Raw genomic sequence first — 25869 nt, 5'->3', positions numbered from 1 at the left:
GACCCGTCGACGTGCAAGATCCAGGTGGCGTCGGGCAGTTGTAAATCTTGTTCGAGTTCCGGTGTTAGCTCGATGAGAAAATCAGCCAACACTTGGGACTTCGCGGCTGGTTTGCTTTGAAACGTGACGTCGTATTCACTAAGCTCGATGGCCCACTTCGAAAGTCTACCCGAGTGATTGGAGTTTTGCATGACGGTTCGTAGTGGTAGGTTTGTCAGGACGATGATCGAATGAGATTGGAAATAAGGCCGAAGTTTCCTTGCTGAAGTCATAACTGCCAGCGCCATCTTTTCGAGTGTCGAATAGCGTGTTTCTGCGTCCGTCATGCGTTGGCTGGTATAGAATATTGGACGTTGCTCGCCTCGTTCATCTTTGACGAGCACGCTACTCACAGCCGCGTCAGAGACTGCAATATAAAGGTATAACGTATCTCCTTTGTCTGGTTTGGCCAACACGGGCGGCGTCGTAAGATAGCGCTTGAGCTGTTCGAATGCTTCCTCGCAGCGTTCGTTCCAAATGAATTTCTTGTTGCCGCGCAGCAGGTCATAAAACGGGAGGCATTTATCAGTCGATCGTGATATAAATCGATTGAGGGCTGCGATTCGACCGGTCAACCGTTGCACCTCGCGACTGTTTTTGGGACTAGGAAGGTCGAGGATGGCAGTTATCTGCTTTGGGTTCGCCTCAATCCCCCTTTGAGTGACTATGTATCCAAGGAATTCACCGGATGTTACGCCGAAGGTGCATTTCGTTGGATTAAGCTTCATCCCGTACTTGTTCAAAATGAAGAAACAATCTTTGAGATGGTCGATATGGTCTGTTGCCTTTTGGGACTTTACCAGCATGTCATCAATGTACACTTCCATTGTGGCTCACAATCGCTCGGCGAACATCTTATTGACGAGTCGTTGGTATGTCGCGCCAGCGTTCTTCAGTGATGAATGCTGTTTTCTCTCGATCGTCTGGATGCATCATTATTTGGTTGTAACCGGAAAAAGCATCCATGAATGTCAGTAGTTCGTTTCCCGCTGTTGATTCGACCAGTCGATCAATGTGAGGGAGAGGGAAGCTGTCTTTAGGACATGCTTTGTTGAGGTCTGTGAAATCGACGCAGACCCTCCATTTGTCATTCTTCTTCTTTACGACGACTGGATTTGCCAGCCATTCGGGATACTTCACTTCCGTGATGGAGCCTGCATTCAGCAATCGGTCGACCTCTTCGTTGACGGCCTTTGATCGTTCGGGGCCGAACTTGCGCCTTTTTTGACGGATTGGTTTGAATGTTGGGTCGACGTGTAAATTGAACTTGCTTTTTATTAGGCACGAGTTTGCGGTCGACTCGCTTATTGTTAGACACGAGTTTACAAAAACTCGTCTTTGACTAGGCATGAGTTTACAGAAACTCCCCTTCTACTAGGCGCGAGTTCTCAGTAAATTCGCCTCTGTCTCAGCATGAGTCAAGTAAACTCGTCTTTCACTAAGCACGAGTTTAAAGCAAACTCGCCTTTTACTAGGCACAAGTTCAAAATAAACTCGCCTAAACCGTCATAGGCATGAATGTGTCTAGTTTATTGTCTAATAAACCCTATTCGTAAAATTCACAGAGATCGACTTCATCTCTCTCTACGAACTTGGGGGGACTTATTGTTGGGGGTGGATTTACATCCTACCTCAAGGCCCATTAGACAATAAATTAGACCCATTTTACTATGAAGCCCTAGCTTCTTCTTTGTATAAATAGAGAGATACCTCTCTTTATCAAGGATCTCTTCTTCCCCATTTTTAGACCTAACACTTCTTACAAAGAGTTTATGGATTCTTAGACTTATTTACACTTGTAATCATACATGTAAAACAATCTTTGATCTATAAATTCTTTTTGATGTTCATTTCTCATTTGATTCTTTAAGATTTCTCCTAAACCTCAAGAATCTAATCATTTATCTTTAGATTCTTTTATTGTATTGATTCAACAAACATTTCAGCATAAACACCATTTCTGGATCAAACAAGATGGGAGCTGCGGATGCAACTACTTTCGATGATCCAGCCAAAAGGTATATAATTTCTTCCTCTCATGAACTCTAGACTTAATCTCATATATTTTGATTACAATTTCTGCATGTGTACTTCGTAAATGATAAAATGGTGCATTGAAGCATGATGATTCTTAATGTGAGTGTGATTGTGCTTAGCTTAGTCTCGGTTTGAGTCGGATTTAGTTGATGTTTAGTTCATGTTCTGTTTAGTCGAGGAGTGATTGTGTTACTTGATGCGAGTGTAACGAAACATATACTTTATATATCATCAGCCTGAAGTTGTTAATTGAAGAGTGATTGTGTGTTACTGTCTTCTCTTGAACTGTCTTGTGTTGAGTATGTCTTCTCATGAGATAAGCATGTGTCTCACTGATAAGTCTTTTTATATTGTCTCTGATATGTCTTTTTTTTTTGCTTCTTTTTTGAATATGAATATGTTTTCTCTCGAGCTGATGGTGAATAAGGAGGTGTCAGGACTTCATGTTACCAACCTTTCTTCCGATGGTAAACAAGAAGCCTTCAGTACGACAGGTTAGTCACTGACTCGCTGTCTTGCTTAGAACTCCCTGTGTTGATAGGAGTACTCGCTGCATTGATTGGAGAACTCACTGTATAGATAGGAGAACAAGATGTCTTGCATAGAATTCGATGTATTGATAGGAGAACTCACTGTCTTGCTTAGAAGTTAGAACTCGATGTGTTGATAGAATGATAGGATAATGTTATGTGATTGCTTGTCGTTGTTGTTTGAGAATATTATATCTTGGCGTGTTAATTTTAAAAATATTAACAAATTTTAAAAACCCAAGCAAAAACAAAAACAAAAACACTCGACTGCAAAGCTGAAACTGATCTTAATGGTCAAAGACAAAGACACCACTAAGTGCCACACACATACACACACATGTCTTAATTAAAACTAAATGCATACAAGTAAACCCCATAGACACCAAGGTATATATTGAGGAACTAACTTGTTGCTTAGATTGACATTCGTAAAACCCAATTTGATCAACCTACAATATTGAGTTTCAGTTACATCAGTAAATAGACTTATGATTCAATCTTACAAATGGCAATTTTCTTAGCACACTGACCGTTATTCAGACAAAAACTCTGGCTTTTTTTCTCCTACAGAGAGAGCTGTGTGAAGAGCAGCTCTAACTCCTTCTCTTGCGACAAGGTTCTCTGTCACAACAGGGAAACGAAAATGCTCAAACAACTTTGATAGTTATTATTTACTGTCCATCCAAATGTTGAGCTTTTTACTTACTTGGACAGATAAAAGTTCGTTGATTTTGTTGAGAACCTTGAGACGGTGAACTGCATAAACACTGTTTGAAGGAAGTTTACTAACCCTTTTGATCTCTTCCTGAATTACGCTCGATTTTTCTTCATAGCCCATCAGATTCCATCTTTCTCCCACGCGATTAGCTCTGCTTCCCATACTCAAAGATCTTTCGAAATCGATTACGCTGATCAAGAAGAACTTTAGTTTAGAATTGAATCGGTAACCAAAGCAGATATCAAAGAAGTTTGTGTTTGGTTGAAACGGAAAAGTTGAAATTCTACATCAAGGTAACGGATTCAGAGCTCACAGTTTCGGATCTTTGTCAGACAGATTGTCGTCGCACCCTAAATTAGATTCCGCTTTTTGATTTTTTTTTTTTGGTTTAAGAGAGCATCTACGTATGGGCAATTCTCTAGAATAGAATAGAACTAAATGATCAAAATAGTATTTTTTATTCTGAAAATTTTAATTTTTTTTTAATTTTAAAATTTTGAAATTATATTCCCAAAACTCCACTCCTAAATTCTAAATCCTAAACTCTAAACCTTAAACCCTAAACCTTAAATTATACTCCTTAACTGTAAACTCTAATGTCTAAATTAATTAACTTTAAGGGTATAAGTATATATTTAGTTTTTTGATAAAATATTTAAGTTTATTTCGGTTATTTTTAATTTTAAGGTTTATATTTGTGACAAAAACATTTTAAAGGTCTATCTAGAGAATTTCTCATGTCATATTCTATTTTTTTCTTCTAAAATGGAATAACTTTATACAATAATTTTTTTTATAAATTAATAATATTAGAATTATATAATTTATTAATTTACTAGTATTATGGTCTTTTATGCAGGAGCAAAAGTGTTTTTATCAATATAAATAATAATATGAAAAATTAGAAAATTAGTATTAAATTAAGAACATAAGTGGTGTAAATATACTTATTTTAAATGAATTATAATTAAACTGTCGATTATGGATTATCGATTGATACACCTTTCAGCCCGTCGATCGATGCAACTACTGAGTTGTCGATTAACGTTCCTTCTAGCAAGCTTTATGTACGGGTTTGACTTGTTCACTAGGTTAAACTAAATCACCTTCCGCTTGTTTCTAACAATCCTAGCACAATGTAAACTAATTTTGACAAAGAACCAAGCTTCCGCTTGCACCCTAATATCTATAGCCAAGGTCATAGTTAGCTATTCTAGAACACATGCATTAAGAACAGTTTAATTGATTGATATCCTAACACCTAGCAATTCTATATTTTGTGCTAATCCCTCGTTAATATCTAAACCCTAAATCTAACAAAGAAAACTACTCAGACATGGCTAAGCAATTCATAAAAAAAGAAATAAGAAAACTACATAAATAGATAAGAGTAGAAAAACTTGGAGTTCTAGTAACAAATCTCGGAAGGAGTTCTTGGATCTTCTCTCCAAACCTAAGACTCTAAGTATTTTGTTGTATAAAAGTGTAAAAAGCGTGTGTTGCTTAAAACAATGGCAGAACAAATAAATATTAGGTTAAAACTCGTCAGGAGTAATCTGGTAATTCTTGTGGAACTTGGGCTTAAAGTCGGCTGGAACAAAATCTGACCTTTGTGCGCTTCGCTGTCGATCGACAACACATAGTGTGTGTCGATTAATTATTGTCTTCAATCATCGACCGATGGCCTGTTTAATGGTCAGCTATGGGTCTTTATCATTTTATCTCCAAAAAGCACTAAAATCACCACTTTCCTCCAAATCACTAAAAAACCTGAAAACATACTAAAAAGACTCCAAAGCAATTATAATGTATTTAAAAACACCTACATATCATGGCGAAAAGTGGGTAAAATCCATGGTATATCAATAATCCACATCGATTGTCCGAACGAGCAATCGTTAATCGGGGCAGTCAGCTGATTCACCTCGTCGGCTTCGGCATGGATGCCTGACCTAACCTCCTCCCAATCATGAGACACGGGAATTGTAGCCCACTGATCCCAAATCCTCCCTTTGATCTGAGGAATCATGGAAGCCATGTTCGCATTCCTATCCATACGACAGGTCTGTTTAGCCACCTCCTTCTCGTAAGAATTCTTGGGGACTTGGAGTAAGGTACAACCGTCCAACGGCACCACAACAGTCGCGGTATTCGCTAATAGACTTGTACGTCTTGCTAAGCTCTCCAAACTCGTTCGAGAACTCGGTATAACGATTCTTCGCGATATCAGCAACCTCCCTTTTCCCCCTCCGATATGCTTTGCAAGCTTCCTTTCCAGCCAACTCCTTCTCACGAAGGGAGTTCGCTGCAGCCTCCTCTTTCAGACGTGCAAGCTCCTTCTCTGACACCTCGGCCTTAAACAAGGCTGTGTGTGCCTCCGTACGACCGGAGTTGATGCTTTAATTGAAACCGCCCAATAAGTGTCCTCACACGATTGAGCATCTTTTTGATCCAAGGCAAAGATGCTCTTCCTCTCCAGCTCTTGCCAGCCTGTCGTAGCTGTCAAGCCGTGCCTCCCTTATCCCTTCCAACGTTTGGATAAGGCTTTGGTCGAGTGTAACTTTAAGCCGTTACATATAAGTTACTCGGAGAAGTTACTCGCCCACTTTTACCTTGTACGGCCCATCCGTCCGTACCATGCCCTATCAACCCTTTCATCCTTTCCTTCTCTTAACTCCTTTACTCTCTTATGCTCTTAACTCCTTTGTGTATTCACCTATCTTCTCATAAGCCTTATCACATCTCAACACTCCCCCTCAAGCTTAACTTGTGAAAGTCTAGAATCAAATGCTGAGATGGACCAAATGGGCACACAAAAATCTGGAATAGGACACTTCTATTTCTAATTCTTTAATGAATTAATAATAAATCGAAATTCAGCTGAAAATACCAGAAAACCTAAAATTTCAACATATTTACAAACCCAACCACTCTACCCACCCAAATACTAATAACCCGACCCGACCCATCTGTTTTCCCCTAAATCCCTAATTTTTTTTTCTTCGACGTAACCAAGAAACACAAATCCAAACACAATTGACAATCTCAAATCACTATCTCCCTCAATCTCCCCTCACTAATCAAACTCTGTAACAATCATCTTGAAGTTGGTCCCTTGAATCTCATCTATTTCTCTATTTCGTGTCACTCATTGAAAAACTATGGCTCCTAAGACTCGCTTCGCCGGAAAAACAAACAAGGACGGTGCGCCGGAGAAGAAGAAGAAGAACGAGTCTGCAGCGGAGAAGAAGAAGAAGAACGAGTCTGCGGCGGAGAAGAAGAAAGCTGCGGCGGAGAAGAAGAAAGCTGCGGCGGTGAAGAGGAGGAGAGAAGCCGTGAAAAAAAAAAGAGATGCAGCAAAGAAGAAGACTGAAACCGCAGAAAAGAAGAGGAAGCAAGACTCATCTTCGTCGGAGTCTTCATCCAATCCAACCAAGCGGCGTCGGACTGCATCTTCACCAGAACAACATTCCGATCCCGATCATTCCCCGGCACCATCAGCGGAATTGCTTTCTCAGGATGATAGAGAGGGTACGCCAAGCCCATCATTTCCGATTGAGCCACAAAAAGCACCTACTCAAACACAAAGTGAGGCGGAGAATCCACTGCAAGCTCCAATAACTTCTAACAACAGAGAGGATCCCAACAGAGAGTCACACTCACCAGAGGCTGCCATTAACAATGAAGCGCAAAGAACGGTAAACAAATCAATTTAAAATAGTTTTGGAATTTTTATGATAATATTGAACTAACAAATAGGAACCGTGAGCAGATTGGATCTAACAACAGTGATTCAACCTGAGGCTGCCATTGGAACTGCTACCATTGACAATGACGCGCCAAGAACGGTAAACAAGTCAACTTGAAATGGTTTTAGAAATATTTATCATAGAGTTGAACTAACAAATAAAAGAATGAAACTAGTTCAACTGGTAATAATATGTTGTAAAACATATTCAGTGGAATTTATAACTGGTACAACTATGAAAAATATAACTAGTTTAACTTATACAACTGAGTATCATATAACTAAAAGAGTGAAAAATGATGCAACTGGTAAGTGATACAACTATTAACAATATAACTAGGTTAACTAATTAAACTGAGTATTGTTTAAGTATATGGTTTTATTGATGTATAACTGGTTTAACAAATGTCGTATAACTGGTTTAACAAATGTCGTATAACTAGGTTTACTAGTACAACTAGTAATATTATTTTTAGTACAACTAATTTAACTGGTACAACTAAGTGATTTTGTGTTGTGTAACTCGGATATTTATTCAGTGTATTTAGTGTTCTTATTTGTGTCTTCAGGATGGGGAGGAGAATATGGCCGTAGAACCAATGAGACCTGTTGGTTTTTTCTTCAAGCTGAGTGATTATTGGACGGCTTGCAAGCTCTCCTCAAGGTGCCACCAACACGATTTTCTGGAGACGATTACAGACTTTAAGGAGTCAGAGAAGAGTTGGTTTGAGAATCACCCTCAGTTCAAGCATTTATTCCACATGGATTGTTGCGAGAAAAGAAAGGTTCAGGGATTGTGGATGTTGCTACTTCGTTGTATGCATACAGGAAAGGAGCGACAAGCTTGGTTTGGGGTAAACAGTGTTCCAATTAGATACTCTATCAGGGAACATGCCCTCCTCTCTGGTTTATACTGCGGATCATACCCTGAAAACTATCCGAGAATAGGGAAGATGAAGTTTGCAACAAAGCATTTTAAGCACTTGCAGAAGAAGACTAAGGAGAAGAATAGGAAGAAACAGGGTCTGAGAGTGACAGAAGCGGATGTCTTAGATAAGCTTGAGAAGATGGAAGCTGATGATGGTAGTGATGAGCGTCTGAAGATGGCGGTTCTTTATTTTTTGACCAGAGTAATAAGAGCAAGGAAACGAAATGTATACTTCATTGAGCCTTTCATTCTCCAGGCAGTAGATGATCTGGATTTTTGCAACAAGTTTCCATGGGGCCTTTACACATTTGATGATTGCATGAAGGAGATTTTCCACTTGAGGGATCATTTCGCTAAAAGGCTCCCAGAGAATAATATGCAGTGGACATTTCCTGGGTTTGTCATCCCTTTGGAGGTATATGAATTATGTTTTCCATAAGCATATTAGTTATTATATAAGTAATTAATTATTATATAACTAATATGATTGTGTGAAATGATGTGCAAATATTGGCTTTTGAATGTATCTCTGTCCTTAGGGAAAGTTTCAGAGATCCTGATCCAAACGGTCTCCCAGATTGCCCAAGAATGTGCAAATGGAAGTACAAGAGGACTGGGACAACAGGATTTGCATTAGAAGAGATTTATAAGGCGCTTGGAAACACAAAGGTAGAAGATTTTAATTTTTAAGTATTGTTCTATCTTTATCTTCAAGTTAATAGTTAATTTTAAGTGTGATATGTTGTTGGTCATATTTCAGGTGATTTCAAGTACGCTGAAACCACAGGGAGATGAACTAGACCTCTTGTATGAAATCATGGATGAAGGGAGTGTGGAAGACGTGGAGCTGCAAGATGATTCAGATTAAGGCAGACATAGCCGTTGACAGTTGGAACCGGATCCTTATAGAACCGGAAGGAACAATATTTTGGGAGGATGTATTCGAGATGGATGTGAGAACCCGGCCTACCACACAGAAACAATCTGAGCCTCATGGTATATTCGAAGGACAGGAGGAAGAAAGGGTATGTGAGGAATCCGGGGCAGGGGGCGAGGCAGGCCGTGAGAGTGTAAAAGAGTTGGAATTGAGATTGAACAAGAGAATGGATGACGGATTTGCATTGAGGGACGAAACAATTCGTCTCTTGGCAGCACGAGTAAAGGAGTTGGAACAAGACAAGATTCAAAGAGAAAATTGGTCATTCCAATTTGGTGAATATGAAACATGTGAGGCTTCAGGAGGCAAAGGAAGAGGTAATTGATTTTAAAATTAGTTTTGTTTTTATGTCAAATTTGCATTGGAATTGTTTTGATGGGGTATTCATTTTTATTATGTCGTAGATAATATGGGCAATGGCAATGATGATGGTGAGGCAGTGGCTGAGAAGGATGGTGAGAAACAGGTCGAAGAAGAGGCTGAGAAGAATGGCACGAAAGAGGCTGAGAAGGATGGCGCGAAAGAGGCTGAGACAACACCTGAAGGTTTTTGTTGCTGGTTTTATTTTGTGCTATCAGTTTAGATTTGCTTCAGTGATATAAATTGTGTTGTGTGATGGTGGTGTTGTAATTTGTTTTGTTGTAGATGCTGAGGGTGAAGAAGAAGCTGATAAGGATGGTAAGAATAGCGAGTCAGATGCCATCACTGCAGCTGTACACACTCCTCTTCCTACTGAGACAACACCTGAAGGTATTTGTTGTTGGCTTTTTTTTTCATGTGCTATCAGTTTAGATTTGCTTCAGTGATATAAATTTTGTTGTGTGGTGTTTTTGTTGTAATTTGTTTTGTTGTTGATGCTGAGGGTGAGGAAGAGGCTGCGAAAGAGGCTTATGAGGTCGCTGGCAATGAGGATGAAGTAGGTCAGAAGGAGGGCGAGACAGAGGCTGACAAGGAGGGTGAAACTGAGGAAGGCAAGACAGATGTGGAGGACTCGCCATCTACTCTTCAAGTGATGGCAGAAGCTGCGGAGAAACTCGAGAAAGAGGTTGATGATAAGGCTGCTGCAGAGAAGGCTGCTGCAGAGAAGGCTGCTGATGAGTTAGCTGCTGCTGAAAAGGCAGCTAGTGATAAGGAAAAAGTTGGTGATGAGGAGGAGACCAGGCCAAAGAGGACCCATAAACCTTCTCGTCCGCTCAGGTCTCCGTATCAGAAAAACTAATAGCTATTTGGAATAACTTTTCAGAACTAAAACTTATGTTCTAACTAAAACTTATGACTTGTGTTTCTTTTGATGCTAAAACTTATGACTTATGTTTCTGTTGTGCTAAAACTTATGACTTATGTGGATGTTGTGTTAAAACTTATGACATATGTTTTTGTTCCTGTTTCTGTTGTATTAGGACCGTTGTATTATGCTAAAACAGGTATTATGGAATCACTAATACAAGTATGACAATCCAATAATATTTAAGAATGGTACAGCTAGTACAACTACGTAATAACATTAGTTTTACATAGTTCAAATTTAAAATGTGTTGAACATTTAAAACGTGATACACATTTAAAAAGTTGTAGTTTCACATAGTTGTACTAGTTTATTAGTTGTACCAGTTTGTACATAGTTATACTTTGGCAGTGAAATCGAAAAATATTAGTTGTACCATATAAAAAATACAATTACCTTAGTTGTACCACTGTTGTATGTTTACATATGCTTGCCCGGATACAATGAAATCATCACTATTGTAAAAATACTTGTCATGTATGTTTTGCAAAAAATAAGTGGACAAACAAGTTAACAAACCTTAAAAATATAAGGTAGATCAAGCAAACTTTTGTGATGGAGTTAGAAATCTAAAAAAAAAAAAAAGCACAATACAAAACACAAAGAAACCTTTCCAAACACTTTAAAATTAGACTATTTGATTGGTTTTTTAATAGGAAACACCCAAAAGAATATTTAAATTTTACAACCTGCACAGTTGTACTAGTTATACTAGTAGATCCTATTTTAGTAAATTAGACATAGTTGTACTAGATTTACGAGTCGAACCTATTTGAGTTTTACTAGTTGTACCAGTAAGACAACACAGATATATGAGTGTTATATTTTATCAAGTTTTACCATGTTGCACTTGTATTACATGATTGAAACAACATAATGCATAAATAAAGTTCCACAACACATAAATAAATTTTACAACACAAATAAGTTCCACAACACACAAATAAATTCTACAACACAAATGAGACTCATTCATCATTTTTTTCGTTACCACTTCCTTCGTTGTCACCTCCTTCGTTCCCATTTCCACTGCTGTCACTACCACTGCTATCACTGTCACTGCCATCACTGCCACTTTCTTCGTTTTCACCAATCAATGGTGGAAACTTCTTCTTTCTCTTCCTCTGATATTCTCCGGCAGATGGGAATCTAGTAACTTGTAGTCTTCCTTTTTTTTTCTCCACATACGGAAGGAGGACAACCTGAGATCGGATTTCCTCAGGAATTTCAGAACTTTCCCATGTTGAATGATGAGGCACTGGATATATTGTCCGGTAATATGCCAAAGTCCACTGCTCCATCCAGTAATACGTTGAACAATAATGTTCAGCCATTTCTCCACGCGCCATGATGGCAGCAAGTGCATGCACACAAGGATACCGATCAATATCAAAACACCTACAATAGCATGGTTTGTTGCTCAGATCAACCAAATAACCATGACCATCCTCGCCAAGCACATTGTAGTGACCTTCAAATGTATTTAGCTCGGTCACCTTCAGCTTTTTAGCCGTAAGATATATGTGATGCAATATCTCATGCACATGTGGGATTAGTATCTGCCTCTCTGGTACGCGTAGAGATAATAGACGGTATTTGTTGAACCATTCTGTTATCTTTTCCACGATCACATCAAGCATTGGCAACAACGCATATTTCCTTGGTTCCTTCAAAACACCATTGATAGATTCAACAGTATTGGTTGTGTCTATGTTGTACCTTTCTCCCGAAAATTTACATCTTGCCCATTTTGTCTCATGAACACTGTCATCTAGATACTCGGCCGCTTGAGGATACATTTTCCTGAAATCGTTGTAGCATTTGATGAACTCCACCTCACTGTAAATACCAGCAATACTTCTAAATTTTTTGGCAATCCCTTTCTTATTAACATTGCTGCAAGCTCCGCTGACATTATTAGACAAGTGATAATTGCAATATCCATGGATCGCCAATGGGTATACCTCGTGTACTTTCTTGATGATGCTTTGGTTTCTATCAGTACAAAATACAAGCTGAGGATCATCTGGTATCAAAGTTTTTAATATAGTTAAAAACCACTCCCAGCTTGCATTTTTCTCACCATATACTACTGCAAAAGCAAGGGGATAATGATGATGATCTGGATCTTGAGCAGTGGCAATGAGAAGCACTCCTTTGTACACACCCTTCAGGTGAGTTCCATCCATTATTATCACTTGCCTCATCGCCTTGAACCCTTCGATGCAAGCTCCGAGCGCAAAGAACATATACTTAAACTGGTTCTTCTCATCCACTTCTAATCGTGTAATGGTATCAGGATTCATCCTTTGTAACATGTACAAGTAAGATGGCAGCCTAGCAAAACTCTCCTCCGGATTACCACGCAAATCACTCAAAGCTTTATTTTTCCCTCTCAAAGCCGTAGAATATGAAACCTTAACACCCAGCTTGTTCTGCACCAAATCTATGAGAGTCTTTGGATCCGGAGTCTTGTATTTGCCGGGATAATCAGAGTGCACCACTGATGCGACCAAGCTTGGCGTGCCTCTTTTCTTCTTCTTCATGACACTTGCATCTCCACGAGAGCACGTATGAATCTTTCTATACGTTATGATAGAGAAAAAATCAGAGTTCTTCAGCTTTGCAGCTCGTAAATACCATCTGCATCCAGCCCCACGACATTTCAATATGTAAACCCGAGGATTCGACTTCTGTATATCAACCTCAAAACAATTGGAATGCACACCTTTGTCCACTAAATCCCTCACTTCTTCTCTAGTCGCAAATTCTTGATGAAGACTAATATCAATGCCATCATCCCATTCTGAATTGACAACAGGAGGTTCAACTGCTGTAACAGCCGACAACTCTTCCCTATCATCCATTTCATCACCTCTTCACTGATTTTCTCATGCTCAAACTCATCCTCCTGAATATGAGGAACAATTTCCAACTCTCCAACTCCAACCATGCCATCATTAGCTCTGGCATCACTCAGATTTTCCTCATTCATAGAAAACATCTCGTTGCTCTGATTTTCTGAGACGATTTTGGTAAGTTCCACATGCAAGACACAACGTCGGTTCTTCTTATCTACCATCATCAAATATCCTAAAACATCTTCATCATCCAAGATATAACAAGAATTTTTATTATTCAAGACCAGCGGAAAGTAACTCAGTTGAAGCTTGGTGGCATCTACATCAATCTTCAGTTTTTTGCCTATTCTATCAACCAAGTGGGAATAAGTAATCTCCTCATATCTTCCTTTCATCACCAAAGTAGAAATATGTCGGTCTATACCATGTTCAAAGTGTATCACCACAGATCCATTGCTATCCATACTTCCTGAAATGAGTAAAAAACAACAATATTATTGAGTAGTTGTACAAGTTATATGAGTTTTACGGTTGTAAAAAATATCTGTTATATTATCACTTTGACGGGTTTACATATCAAACTAGTTATAAGTTATACTAGTAATATCAGTTATCCGACGTTCATTTTGCACATGACTATTACAAGTTATATTAGGTGTATCAATACCACCTATTCAATGTGTTACACTTAGTTGTACCAGATTTACTAATGATACATTTTCTATAAAAATGTTAGTAATACTACATCAGTTGTACCAGTGAAACTAGTTGTTAAAGAATTTTGAGTTACAAGTTGTACCGGTTGTACCATACACAAAAACGATTTCTTTTACAATTTTATGTTTCATACTCTAACAAAATTATATCAACCAACCTTATAATCTGACTAACAGTTAACATGTATTTTATATGACTTAACCGAAACAAATAACAATAAAAACATAAGAGAGGAAGACAAAAAAGAGAGAGGAAGAGAGTTTACACTTACCAATAGATTTCAGAACCAAGGACGACGCAAATGGGATGTTTCGCGGTGTCATAACCTGTAAAAATACCCTAAGAAACAGAGGTAAAGATTTGTGGGTGAAGAGTTGAAGAATAGAGGTTTGGTTGGTGAAGGAAATGAATTTTCGTGGTTGGGTATGGTTGAAGAAGAAATGAAGAAGAAGAAGAAGAGTGATTAAATTTTCAGTGGGATCCAGACAAAATCTGATGGCTAAGATTAAAACAGACTCATAAGATCCATCGGCTGAGAGACAAGTTTCATTAATGGCATTATTGTAAATATTTCATCTTTAAAGATCGGACGGCTCAGATTATAACGTGAAGAATCAGATCCAATGGTTGATGTTGAGCTTTCATTAAGGGTATAATCATAACTTACACTCATTTGTCCCATAAGAGATTAGTTTTGGTGGTTATAGATTTTTTTTTTGTTCTTTGTCCCTTTGTAGATTAAAGTCCGAAAGTCTAAGCTTGGATAGCCATGAGATCTTCCTCATTAAAAACCTCACCAAGGAAAACCCATTGGGACAAAACCTTGATGAGGGAAAAAAAGTAAAGACCTCACAACCAAGGGGATCAGCTCCTTCTCTTCCCAATATCTATGAGTCACAATCTGATGTGAATGGACTTCATAGTCTTTTGTCTTGTTGCCTTAGTGAACACATCAGCCAACTGATCTTCACTTCTAGTGTAGCGTGGCAAGATAACTTCTAGGATGATCATCTGCCTCACCTTGTGACAATCAACTTCAATGTGCTTTGTTCTCTCATGAAACACCGAGTTGGAGGCAATGTGGATGGCAGTTTGGTTATCACAATGCATGGTCATTGGCGTGGCTTGATAAACCTCCAAATGCTTCATGATGCCCTTGATCCATACTCGCTCGTTTATAAGCTTCAGCATAGCTCTATACTCAGCTTCTGCACTTGAATAAGACACCACCTTCTGCTTCTTGCTCTTCCAAGTGACCACGTTGCCTCTAATGAATGTACAATAGCCGGTTGTTGATCTTCGGTCAGTCCTATCACCAGCCTACTCCGCATCACAGTACCCACCCACTTCAGTGCTTCCATTGCAGCCCATCCATACTCCTTGATCTGTTGAGCCGTTGAGATACATCAAGATCCTCTCCACCATGCGCTAATGATGCTCCTTGGGCACTTGCATGTGTTGGTTCACCTGATTCACAGCAAAACAAATGTCAGGCCTTGTGATGGTAAGATAAATCAATTTTCCAACTAGTTTTCTATAGAGTTTAGGATCCTGATATGGTTTGCTGTCTTCAATCTCCCCCTCTCGTGGGACTTTGTAGCCATCCTCCATGGGCATCCTTGCTGTCTTGCCTCGATAAGCACCTGCACTTTTCAAGAGATCAAATGTATACTTCCTTTGTGACATGAACAAGCCTTCCTTGGATCTACATATCTCAATGCCAAGGAAGTATTTCATTTCTCCCAAATCTTTAATCTCAAACATGGACTTAAGGAACTCCTTGGTTGCTATGATACCTTCCTTATCACTTCATGTGATAATGATATCTATCATAACATACACAAGGAGTGCTATCATACTTGAGGGAGTGACGAGAGTAAAGAGAGTGTGATCTAGTTCATACTTCTTGAAGCCTCGGCCATTCAAGGTGGTACTAAGCTTGTTGTACCAAGCTCCTTATGATTGCTTCAATCCATAAATTGCTTTCTTCAGTCTCAATACGTTTCTCTTCTTCACCAAGTGTTCCAAGCCTGGTGGAGGATGCATATAGACTTCATCCTCAAGTTCTCCTTGTAGAAAGGCATTCTTCACATCCATTTTCCATAAGCCCCATCCGAGGTTCACAGTCCAGCTTAATACAATCCGGATTGTATGTAGCTTAGCTACTGGTGCAAATGTCTCAATATAATCTTCTCCATAGGTTTGAGTGAAGCCTCTTAGAACAAGTCTTGACTTCTTCCTATCAATATGCCCATCAGCCTTGTATTTGATAGTGAAGATCCATCTACTAGTCACAGCTTTCTTTCCCTTAGATAACTCACTCTCATACTATGTGTCATTCTTTATCATAGCTCTTGCCTCAGCTCCTACTGATTCCTTCCATTCTTTATCCAACATTGCCTCTTCATAGCTTCTTGGGACATAACTCTCATCCAAGTTCACCATAAAAGCACAATGCTCTTCAGGGTATTGAGCAAAGGAGCACACGGCCTGAGAAGGATGCTCCACAACCTGGGCATTGTAGTACACTCTCGTGTTTACCCAGCTAGAAGGATCCTTCCTCAGCCTTGTGCTTCTCCTCAATAATGGTTGCTCTTGAACCAGATCATCTTGGACACTCGGTTCTTGTACTTCAGCCTGAGCTTCTACATCTCCTTGGCCTTGCTCACCTTGATGATGAGAGCCTGAGTTACTCTCTTCTCCTTCCTCACTCAAGCCGGCTCCATCTTGGCCATTTTCTTGAGTTTCAGGCTCACTTCCCCTCCTATGATCAAGGTGAGGTGTTTGAACAGCTCCAATAGGTGCATTAAAGCTCTCAACAACTTTAATATAATTTATGTACTATCAACATTACAAAATTCAAATTAAAAAGACAAACAAACAATAAGTCTCAGTGACACAGTAAACAACAACCCGAACTATATCAATCACATTACTAACACAGTTTAGTCCTTCATAAGTGGAAAACAATGCATACACAGTTCATCATCACAACTCTAACCCTATAAACAAAAAAAAACTTGAAAAACAACTCAAAACGTAAAATTCACAATTACAATAACCCTAGTAAAATTAATACAAAACACTTGAATTCCAATAATTAGTTTAAAAATTACTTGATGTCTAGAATAGTATAACATTTTTTTCTCTTGTTTTGAATCGGGGCGTGTAGCCTATTGATTGTATCAGTATTTGTTGTCGTATCATAATTTAGTTCCAAACTTGCGTTTAGATATTGCAGATGATGGAAGAATAACATGTATTTTACTTTTACTTTCATCAAACTAAACATTTGTATTGGTCTTTTATGGACGAGAGTCTATATTAATATTGATGGCAGTAATTTCTAGTTAAAACTTGAAGAAACTATACCAGCAAACATTAAACCTTGGTTTTTAAAACTAGAATGATTGTCATATGTTACAATGAGATATGTTCTATCAACATCATAAAAGTTGATAAGAGAGAATGAAACAGAAAAGTAAACCTTTTGAAAGATTTCAATTATTAATGAAACCCCTGTACTTTTATGTCCCTCTGCTAGGCGCATGCTGTAGTAACGAAAGTGTCTGTCACCTCTCTTCTTCTTTTTTTTATCTCTTAGGCGTTATTATTGCTAATGATGCTAAGGTTTCCAGGCAAGAAGAATATAAAGAAGACTCTTTTTGCGGACTGGATGATTATTAGATATTTGGGAATTTCCTCTAACCTTTATGTTCCTATCTTCTTCTCCCTTTTGGTTAGTTATTAATCTCTTCATCTCTAGGTAACTGTCGAAATCTCCTTCCCAGAAAGGGAAGAAAAAGGACTCTCTGGTAAGTTCAAGACTTGGTTGTCCAAAGGATCACAATGGATTCTCCTGAACAAAGCGGAAAAAACATCATATGATCAATCAAATAAAGAGGAAAGGTCTAAATGTGTGTGTTAAGATCATATTCATTGTACCGATCAGTGTCTTTGTAGTTTGTGGTTATGTTCATGACATTTTCTTCAGTGTTCAAATAGTCCAGCAGATAGCACAACCGTCCTACTTGTTCCTCTTGCTCCGCTATAAATTAAAAATGTTAGGCAATTGAATCTGTGTTTTCTGAAATATAAGAGTATATTTACCATCTGATGTTATCCTGAAGTCATCGGAGAAGCCAAGATAAGAGTAATTGGTAGGTAAAGACTTCGAAACTGATTGCTCATGTTCCTCAAGAAACTGCTTCCTCATTAGTCTTGAGCTCTCGCTAACTCGTGGTGGCACTTTAGACACCAAAGGAAAACAGTTAAATAAAACTATAAAACAAAATATTAGTGCAAACTAATTTGAGTTTAATAGCTACTAACATGTGTTCATCTCCAAGTCTCTGTCAATGTATTGAGAGCCATACCGCATCCTGTGAAGAGGCTTGTTGTTGTCAAGGTATCGACTAGAGCGTGATTTTTCCCGGTAAGGCTTGACGAGAACACGGGCCCCGCATATGAAATGAGGATTGCCTTTAGCGAGAATGAGTTTGACGGTTTCTGTGTAAACAAATGTTACAAATCCAAACATTCTCTTCTGTTGACAAGGAATCCTCACATCTTCAACATGTCCGAATTTAGAGAAGTAGTTTGAGACATCATGTTCAGTGAAACTACTCTCTGCTGGAAAGGTCAAGTAAATCTGCCTGGAACCAGTAAGGATGGCTCCATGTTCGTTTCTCTCTCCCATGTATTCCACAAACTTGGATACATCTTCTGCTAATATGACCGAATGTTGACCATGAGGCCTGAAAATTCAGATAGCATTTGCTCACAAGAATTAGCAATGAAACAAAACTTTAGATGGGCCCAAAAACTCATCATTTAACTAGCTAACTAACTAACTAACTAACCTATCGATGAGGCGGATTGTGTTGTTCAAGCGAGCAAGAAGCTTGGTGAGGCTATAGCCAGCTTTGCCATGTCTTTGTGACTCTGTGAGATATCCTTCAGCTTGAAGGGTCCTTGCGTATTTTTCATAGTACATCATTGGCAATGAAGCAATGGAAATTGGAGCGCCTCTTCTCGATTTGAGCAGCTCGATGATCTCTCCTTCTAGTTTCTCAAGTGATCCGGGAGAAACAACATGTTCTTCATCACTTAAGTTGTTTGGATTAAACATCTGAGAGAAACCCTCTCTCTCCGGTATGATCTGCCCGTGGAAATACCGGCAGTTGTGGCCATGTTTGCAGTACCCTTTGTTGAAGTAATGACATATTTTTACTGGAAACTCGGGTAAACTTGGTGATCTCCTGCTTGTTCTTAAAGGCAAGCATTGATGATCTCGAGAGAAGAATCCATTAGAGAACTCAGGGCTCGTCATAGAATCCTCAAAGTTCAAGAACTGAACATTGCTATGCAACGAATCCACCTCGGTTGAGTTCTCCCAATAACCGGTTCTCAGAGGAGGAGAAACCGAAACGGAGGGAGGCTGGATAGATGAACCAGTGAATGATCCGAAACTAAGCGTAGAAGCGTGATCAGAAGGAGGGCTGTTGTAACGAGGATCTTTAGCTAATTCGTATTTCACGAAGTTGATCATGGAATGCATCACAGAATCTGGACAGAAGGCGAGACGGATCATGTCAAGGTCCCCATGGTCTTGCATCAAGAGATAACCGATGATTTTTGATGCATTTTCAGGTTCAAGTTGTTGGATTCTACTGTGCACAACGTTCATCGATTCTGTGAAATTCATCTCCAATAATATCCGTCTTATCACTTCTTCTGCAAAAAGCAAATCATACAAAAATTAATTATTATTCCACAAATTTTTAGTGAAACACTTATATGGATGGATGAATCAAAAGTAACATAACGACAAGTTGAGACCAGAAAAAGGAGAAGAGTGAGACTCGCTCAAAACCGCACATGTTAATATTGGTACAAAAATGGGATTTACGTTGTAAGTCAATGATAACAGACAACGTTATGGATAAAAACAACGAGACTGGATCTAAGTCATGCTTATACGTTCAAAACAACATTTGACCTCGAAAAGTACAGTTCCCATTTACTTTCAGAAAAAAACATTTTAACATCCCACTAGTATGTTTTCCGAGTCTTTCGGGTTTTTGTATATTTGTTTTTTTTGAACAAAATGTTTTTGAATATTATTAAGGAACAACCTCGCAAACTCAAAAAAAAAATATATATATTGCAAAAATCTTCCCTAAAAACAGTCTTTCTTTCAATAATTTAAACTCTATCGAAGAATAACAGCGATTCAGAAAACTAGAAAATGGATTACCTGAAAGCAATGAGGAGAAGGGTTCTTATATTAAGATTAACGGTAACGAACAAACCAACAAAAATTAGATGTTTAACCTTTTAATGTATCTGTTTGTGAATTTCCTCGATCATGTGTTCATAGACACTCATATATGCCTTCAGCGTTTCTCTTCGACAATGTGCTTCTGTAAATGAAAATGATTGTGAGAAATAAATGCGTTTAACACAAATCCAGACAGAGTTAATGATCTTTGTTCATGTGAGAGAAAAAAAAAACTTCGAAAAATCGAACACCACTTAATCATAAGTACCAATACTAATGACAATTGTGGTCAGTGCCGGCGCTGGACAAACCTGTATTTAGTAAAAGGAAAAATGAAAAATGAATAAGTCTGTGCGTGAAGAAAACTCAAAGGCTTAATTGAATAAAACAACTCACATTGTAGTTTCATTGTTGAATTAATTATCATAAGAGCGTGAGAACCACAAACGAAAGAGAAGAACAAAACAAAGGTAAACAAAAATGGAAAATAGAAAACGTAGAATAAAAACAAATGGGAGATCGTGCAATTATTTTGATTACTTAAAACATTTTTTAATCTTTGCAGACTTACAGTAACTGTAAAACGGAATCATGGATGGTAGAGAGAAGAACCGATAAGTCCTAGGTACATATTAATTTGATTATTGTAAATTAAACCAATTCTTGTTGCGAGTTGTTTCTTTTTTAAATAAAAACTTTGTTTGACAACTAGTTCCATTCCATATGGTTACAGCAAATATCGGGACTTAGTTGGAGGAATAAACCTTGGGATTTTAAGACTTTTTAATTACGTTAAATCACAGATAAGAATTAACCGTAAGATCAGAAACTTTTGGTGGTTTTGACTTTCTTTTATTTCTCTTTTATTTAGTGGACTGTTCATATTTCACGCTTCAGGATTCAACTGTTTTGTATTTTTTTCTTAAAAACTGTTTTGTATTATATTTACATGTGGCGAGCAAATTGTGTTTTTGGATAAGGATAATGCATATTAAGAATCTAAATATCTATATACTATACTAAAAGGGAGATAAACTCAAAGGAGAGCATGCCATGTAGGATTAAAAAATCAGTCAATCAGCTATTTCTATTTTACCACGTCATATTGTCTTTACGTGAAACAGATTAAATTTGGCTCACTGTGGGCTGCAAAAAACTTCGTAGTGGCCCATATCAATCTCGCCTAACTCTAATAATATTTGTCTCAGACTCTTCCAATTCGTCTTCTCAGTTACAAATCCAGTAATAAACACCACCAATTAAAGTTACTTACTAAACGCGATCCCTTCAGATTCTTTATGGATTTCACCTTCATTATATTAGCCGACTGCAGATTCCCAAAAGCATATCCAAGACCTACCTCTAATAAATAGAGAGCCTTCGAAGAATAGATTTTGATACAAAGCCTGCGAAGAGACCCTGCATAAAACTTCCCATTCTCTTCAGTCCTACTGGAGCAGTAACACATTTCAGTATTGATTTAATTATGAACTGGGGCTCAAAGGTAGTGCTCTGGTTTTGACCTTTTCCATCTTAGTGATGATTATATTGTCATCCTTAGATTGTTTTCTTCGTTAATTGACGTCATGAAGTCCGTTGAAATTAATATGAGAGGTTTAAGACCTTCATGAACAATTTGTTTATTCATCAACTCTGAGAAATTGATACAAAGAAAAGGCTCGGACTATTGCACCCATCATACGACTACACACCGGTTATCATTAGATTTGTGCTTCCTAGGAGACCGTTGATTAACTCACACGAAGATAAAAGTATGTCTTTCCTGCTTACTATATCTACTGACTTGGTATCTTTTGTTTGTTTATCAGTTTTCCTAACTATTAAATTCTACAGGGTTCTTATCTACAATTTAGAAGACGTGGTGTTGTGTGCTTTGCCTTATCACGACACATGTGCATTTTTGTCTATATGATTCGGTTGATTTCCAATGGGTGAGAAAAAATTATTTTACTCCGTTTTAGAAATACCCCTTGCTTTATTAACAAATGGTCAACTTTGCTCTCATTTTTATTAGAAATCATCCCCAAAACCGAAGACGAAGTATTTAGTCATCGGTGGTTTTAGAACGTTGGAGAAGAAGAATTTGTATTGAGATTAAGTTAGAGTGTTATTTGGTGCTATAGGTTCATAACAATCTAAATCACTTCTTTTTTTTTTTATCTCAGTTTCTATCCCACAGATCATATCATTTAATTTCAACCATATTTGAATATATAAGTAAGAAGAAAGGTTACATACACTCTAATCCCCACAAAGATATAAGATGATGTGGGCTACATCATGGTCTTTTAGAAAAGTAGGTATTTCTTAAGTTTTGAATATGGTTTGCAATAATGTAATTAATTATTGTCAGTTAAAATGTTGTATTCAAAATTTCAAATTCATTTTATATTGTCAGTTAAAAAATTGTATATAGAGGATATGCGTATGTAATACGGACCAGCCTCTTGATTGTAAAAAAACATATAAATACACAAAGCTTAGTACACAAGAACCCTTAGGACTAACTAATCTAGATTTATGGTTTAGAGTTAAGGAGTGAGTTTTAGGCATGAGATCTAAAATTTTTAAAAATAAAAATTAATCATTAAAATTTTTAAAATAAAAAGAAGTTATTTTAGTCATTTTATTTTTTAAGTGTTATTTTTATGACAAAAACTTAAATAGAGCTATTTTAGAAAATTGCCCTAAAATAAATGTATATGTATTTTAAATACATCATAACTACTTTTAGATATATAAATACACATCACAAATAAAAAAGTTGAAATTTATAGCAAAACAAATGTAAAGAAAATTATTTACGAGATGTCATCTAGGCTTTGTCATTACTGAGAATCACTGAAAACAAGTTAAGATATCAATTAGAAGATATTTTTGAGTTCAGTGATAATTTCATCTTAAATTGAAAAAATTACCGATGATGAAATGTAAAATCGTGAAACAAACATATGGTTGTTGATGAAAATTTTACTTTCAATGATGTACCCAAGGTAAATACTTCATTATGAACTAAATTAGAATTTTCAAGTTTTCCTGTGTTATCTATTTTTTTTTTCACCTTCTTTCTTTGTTGCTATAACTTTGTCTAAATATTAACTTTATCACTGTAGAGTCCAGATCATTTGGACAATTTTGATAGTTTTTGAAAAGTTTTTTAAAAAGTTAGATAGTTTTAAATTTGGTTCTTGATTTTCAGGACTAATTAAAAAGTGGAAGAAACAATGAATATTTAATTACAAGTTCACATCCCAGCATACAAACAAAACTGAAAGGCCATGTTGACTTTTACGTACATAATACCAATTACGATATGTTTCCATATGCATCATTTATGTTGAGATATTCTATTTCCGTTTCAGTTTAATTATGGTTTTGGAGTAAAATTTTCATTTTAAAATAAGAGTCATTTTATAATTTAATGTAATTTTTTATTATATTCTATTTTTCTATTAGTTGAAATGTAATTAGTTATATTGGTAATTATGTTTTTATTTTAGAAATATGTAAATTAAGTGTTTTCTTAGTTTGTGTGCTGAAACCTAAAACGACAATTAAAATGAGACGAGTAGAGTATAATCAAATATTTATCAAAATATAGTAAAATAGATTTGAAATATAATACATTTATAACAAATATTAATATATTTATCTGAAATTAACTACTCTTCAAAGGAATAATCTAAATGCTAAAATATATAAATTATGCAGTTAAATAAACAATAGTTACAAATAAATTAAAATTCATCAACTTAATGAATCGCAGCAAAATAATATTTAAATATTGTCAAATTTTTTTGTCTTACACATTTTATAAAATTTTATTTTAAAATAATCTAAGCAATTTTAAAATATAAATTAAAAAAAACACAATCCGCGCGTAGCGCGGAAAATGGATCTAGTTTATCTAAATATATTAAATAACTATCTTCTATAACCACCTTCTAAATATTATTGAAATCCACGTTATAATTGTCTCTACCAAAACAGTTACTTCCATAGTTCTAGGTCTATTAAATTAGGATCATGACCGATTTTGGTAGATCCTAATTATGTATTAATAATAGTAATTTGGTCGGTCATTGCATTAAAGTCCAAATTAGTAAAAGTCTACAAATAGCTTTGTTTTTGAAGCCCATGTCTTTAAGTTTTACAGCAAAACAAACCCATTAACCCATCCCTAATTTGCACAACAAAAAGATAAACAGAAGTTTTTAAAAACATGTGTATTACACTTACACGTGGAAGTAAAGAAGATAAGCCGATGAACATATGCCGTCTGGTTCTGGTTTCCGTCGCAGCACCACCAGTGATGATTTCACTGTAATCCAAATGGTTTTTGAGGCTAATCCATCAAAATCGCCAAAATCCTCAACAAACCACTTTAGAAATCCCTTAACAGATCAATTCAGCCATCATCTCATAGGTTTGCCTTCTTCTTTCATCTCTAAACACATCTCAAATCATATTCACCATTGAACACTTCATCCGACATGGAGGGCCGAAGGTATTATTACTCCTACGAAATAAGATCGATCACAAGTTCTATAAATACAACTGCTTTATGTAGAGAGAAATGTAACCGATCAACTTTGCGAGAAACAGATCGTGGTTCTTCATTTAATTAAAGTAATACAGTTATAAAATAATCAAATTTTTTAAAATTAGTTGGACCCTACTTTTATCAATTGGTCACACTTCTGTTTTAATAGAATAAATTTATTTGAAAACCAAAAAGCTGCAACACGACATGGTACTCTGTTTAAAAGACCAAGGCCGAGTTATTCATTTAAAAACTTGAGGAGCTTATGGGTCTAGGTTTCTGTTTAGCAAGACGGTGTGCTTGTGTTAGTTTCCGATGGGGATCAACTACAATAACAAAAAATGATAATATTGTATATACAATTCACGGTTTAGATGGAAGTGAAGAGATACGATTTGGTCAAATGTGTTTAAAAAAAAAAAGATTTTGGTGAAATAGGTTGTACGAGAACACGATGATTCGGGGTTTTGTTGAATATTCAGAGACCCATTAGTTATTTTTTTGCTCACCAGCGAACCCAAATCTATACTATTAAAAAGGAAGGAGTCCCAAAAAATCTACTTATTAAAAGTTGTTGGACCTATTCACTAGCCTTAACTATTTTTTTGGTCTCACTTTATATTTCTCTAACTATACACTAATCAATTATCTTATATTTCTCTAACTAGAAAATAACCAATGCTTTTATTTAATACTCAACTTACTATAATACACCAAAGATTTATACATCAATATTATTAATTCAGAATCATTGATATATTTACCCCTATTTTTCCTTAGAATATTACTTTTGGTGCCACTAAGCCTATTTAAAAAAAACAGATTATTTTATAACTAATTTAATAATTATACAACCCACTATCATTTTTTTTTAACAAAAGCAGTTACTATAAAAACATTTGGATTTATTGGTAATTAAAGTTTGAACAATATCATACTTTTAATTCATATTAAATGTTTTATGACCCAAACTAACATAAAAACATGATGCAAGTACGGTTAACAGAAAGTTAAAAACATGATACCATTCGACGGTCAAAACATATTAACTTCCAATTATGATTAAAGAAATACTTCACAGTACAACAACAAGCTTAATTATATTTTAAAATTATAAATTTTTCTTTGAAAACCTTCCTAGGTTATTTTTGTGATAAAAAATCTTTTACAACTGGGTTTATTAGGAGAATGGGTTTTGTATAAATATTTTCTCAGGAAATTA

General features: G+C 36.6%; 4 protein-coding genes across 8 annotated transcripts; 1 reads left to right on the top strand and 3 right to left on the bottom strand.

Moving 5' to 3' along the window:
* Positions 1 to 2874: 2874 nt before the first annotated feature.
* On the bottom strand, positions 2875 to 3759 carry LOC125576664. Of its 2 annotated transcripts, none has more exons than XM_048737211.1 (4): positions 3638 to 3759; positions 3313 to 3514; positions 3137 to 3227; positions 2875 to 3055 (listed from the first exon to the last, which is right to left on the bottom strand). In XM_048737211.1, exons 2-3 carry the CDS (start codon positions 3484 to 3486, stop codon positions 3171 to 3173), a joined length of 231 nt encoding a protein of 76 aa, XP_048593168.1. In that variant the 5' UTR covers positions 3487 to 3514; positions 3638 to 3759; the 3' UTR covers positions 2875 to 3055; positions 3137 to 3170. The 2 variants fall into 2 exon arrangements, with proteins under 2 accessions (XP_048593168.1, XP_048593169.1); XM_048737212.1 differs by having other exon boundaries at positions 3612 to 3755.
* A 4529-nt stretch (positions 3760 to 8288) lies between these two features.
* LOC106358967 (tol-Pal system protein TolA-like) lies at positions 8289 to 10289 on the top strand. The gene is made up of 5 exons (XM_048737210.1): positions 8289 to 8669; positions 8761 to 9254; positions 9342 to 9482; positions 9583 to 9687; positions 9792 to 10289. The coding sequence occupies exons 2-5, from the start codon at positions 8810 to 8812 to the stop codon at positions 10154 to 10156; spliced, it is 1056 nt and encodes a 351-aa protein (XP_048593167.1). The 5' UTR covers positions 8289 to 8669; positions 8761 to 8809; the 3' UTR covers positions 10157 to 10289.
* Positions 10290 to 11190: 901 nt separating this feature from the next.
* Positions 11191 to 13089, bottom strand: LOC125576104. The gene has a single exon (XM_048735462.1). The coding sequence runs from the start codon at positions 13087 to 13089 to the stop codon at positions 11191 to 11193; it is 1899 nt and encodes a 632-aa protein (XP_048591419.1).
* Positions 13090 to 16310: 3221 nt separating this feature from the next.
* Positions 16311 to 22596, bottom strand: LOC111204629 (zinc finger CCCH domain-containing protein 18-like). 4 transcript variants are annotated; one of them, XM_022699759.2, is made up of 8 exons: positions 20480 to 22596; positions 20352 to 20394; positions 20137 to 20225; positions 18663 to 19536; positions 18133 to 18557; positions 17911 to 18048; positions 17746 to 17848; positions 16312 to 17659 (listed from the first exon to the last, which is right to left on the bottom strand). In XM_022699759.2, exons 4-8 carry the CDS (start codon positions 19505 to 19507, stop codon positions 17563 to 17565), a joined length of 1608 nt encoding a protein of 535 aa, XP_022555480.2. In that variant the 5' UTR covers positions 19508 to 19536; positions 20137 to 20225; positions 20352 to 20394; positions 20480 to 22596; the 3' UTR covers positions 16312 to 17562. The 4 variants fall into 4 exon arrangements, with proteins under 4 accessions (XP_048593166.1, XP_022555480.2, XP_048593164.1 ...); XM_048737207.1 differs by having other exon boundaries at positions 20352 to 22596; XM_048737208.1 differs by having other exon boundaries at positions 20137 to 22596.
* Positions 22597 to 25869: the final 3273 nt, after the last annotated feature.

The sequence above is a fragment of the Brassica napus genome, chromosome A7 (genome assembly GCF_020379485.1).
Source record: "Brassica napus cultivar Da-Ae chromosome A7, Da-Ae, whole genome shotgun sequence".
Taxonomy (NCBI): domain Eukaryota; kingdom Viridiplantae; phylum Streptophyta; class Magnoliopsida; order Brassicales; family Brassicaceae; genus Brassica; species Brassica napus.
The sequence above is the reverse complement of the archived record's forward strand: the minus strand, read 5'-3'. Positions and strand labels throughout refer to the sequence as shown.

What these genes read in the sequence shown, in the direction of transcription:
- LOC111204629 (XM_048737208.1), bottom strand. Translation starts at nt 19,507, where the DNA reads ATGAATTTCACAGAATCGATGAACGTTGTGCACAGTAGAATCCAACAA. An exon ending in ACAATCCGCCTCATCGATAG is followed by an intron (nt 18,558 to 18,662) that starts GTTAGTTAGTTA and finishes CTGAATTTTCAG; the next exon opens with GCCTCATGGTCAACATTCGG. An exon ending in AACTACAAAGACACTGATCG is followed by an intron (nt 17,660 to 17,745) that starts GTACAATGAATA and finishes CGCTTTGTTCAG; the next exon opens with GAGAATCCATTGTGATCCTT.
- LOC125576664 (XM_048737211.1), bottom strand. Translation starts at nt 3,486, where the DNA reads ATGGGAAGCAGAGCTAATCGCGTGGGAGAAAGATGGAATCTGATGGGC. An exon ending in ACGAACTTTTATCTGTCCAA is followed by an intron (nt 3,228 to 3,312) that starts GTAAGTAAAAAG and finishes CTGTTGTGACAG; the next exon opens with AGAACCTTGTCGCAAGAGAA.
- LOC106358967 (XM_048737210.1), top strand. Translation starts at nt 8,810, where the DNA reads ATGAAATCATGGATGAAGGGAGTGTGGAAGACGTGGAGCTGCAAGATG. An exon ending in TTCAGGAGGCAAAGGAAGAG is followed by an intron (nt 9,255 to 9,341) that starts GTAATTGATTTT and finishes ATTATGTCGTAG; the next exon opens with ATAATATGGGCAATGGCAAT. An exon ending in TACTGAGACAACACCTGAAG is followed by an intron (nt 9,688 to 9,791) that starts GTATTTGTTGTT and finishes GTTTTGTTGTTG; the next exon opens with ATGCTGAGGGTGAGGAAGAG.
- LOC125576104 (XM_048735462.1), bottom strand. Translation starts at nt 13,089, where the DNA reads ATGGATGATAGGGAAGAGTTGTCGGCTGTTACAGCAGTTGAACCTCCT.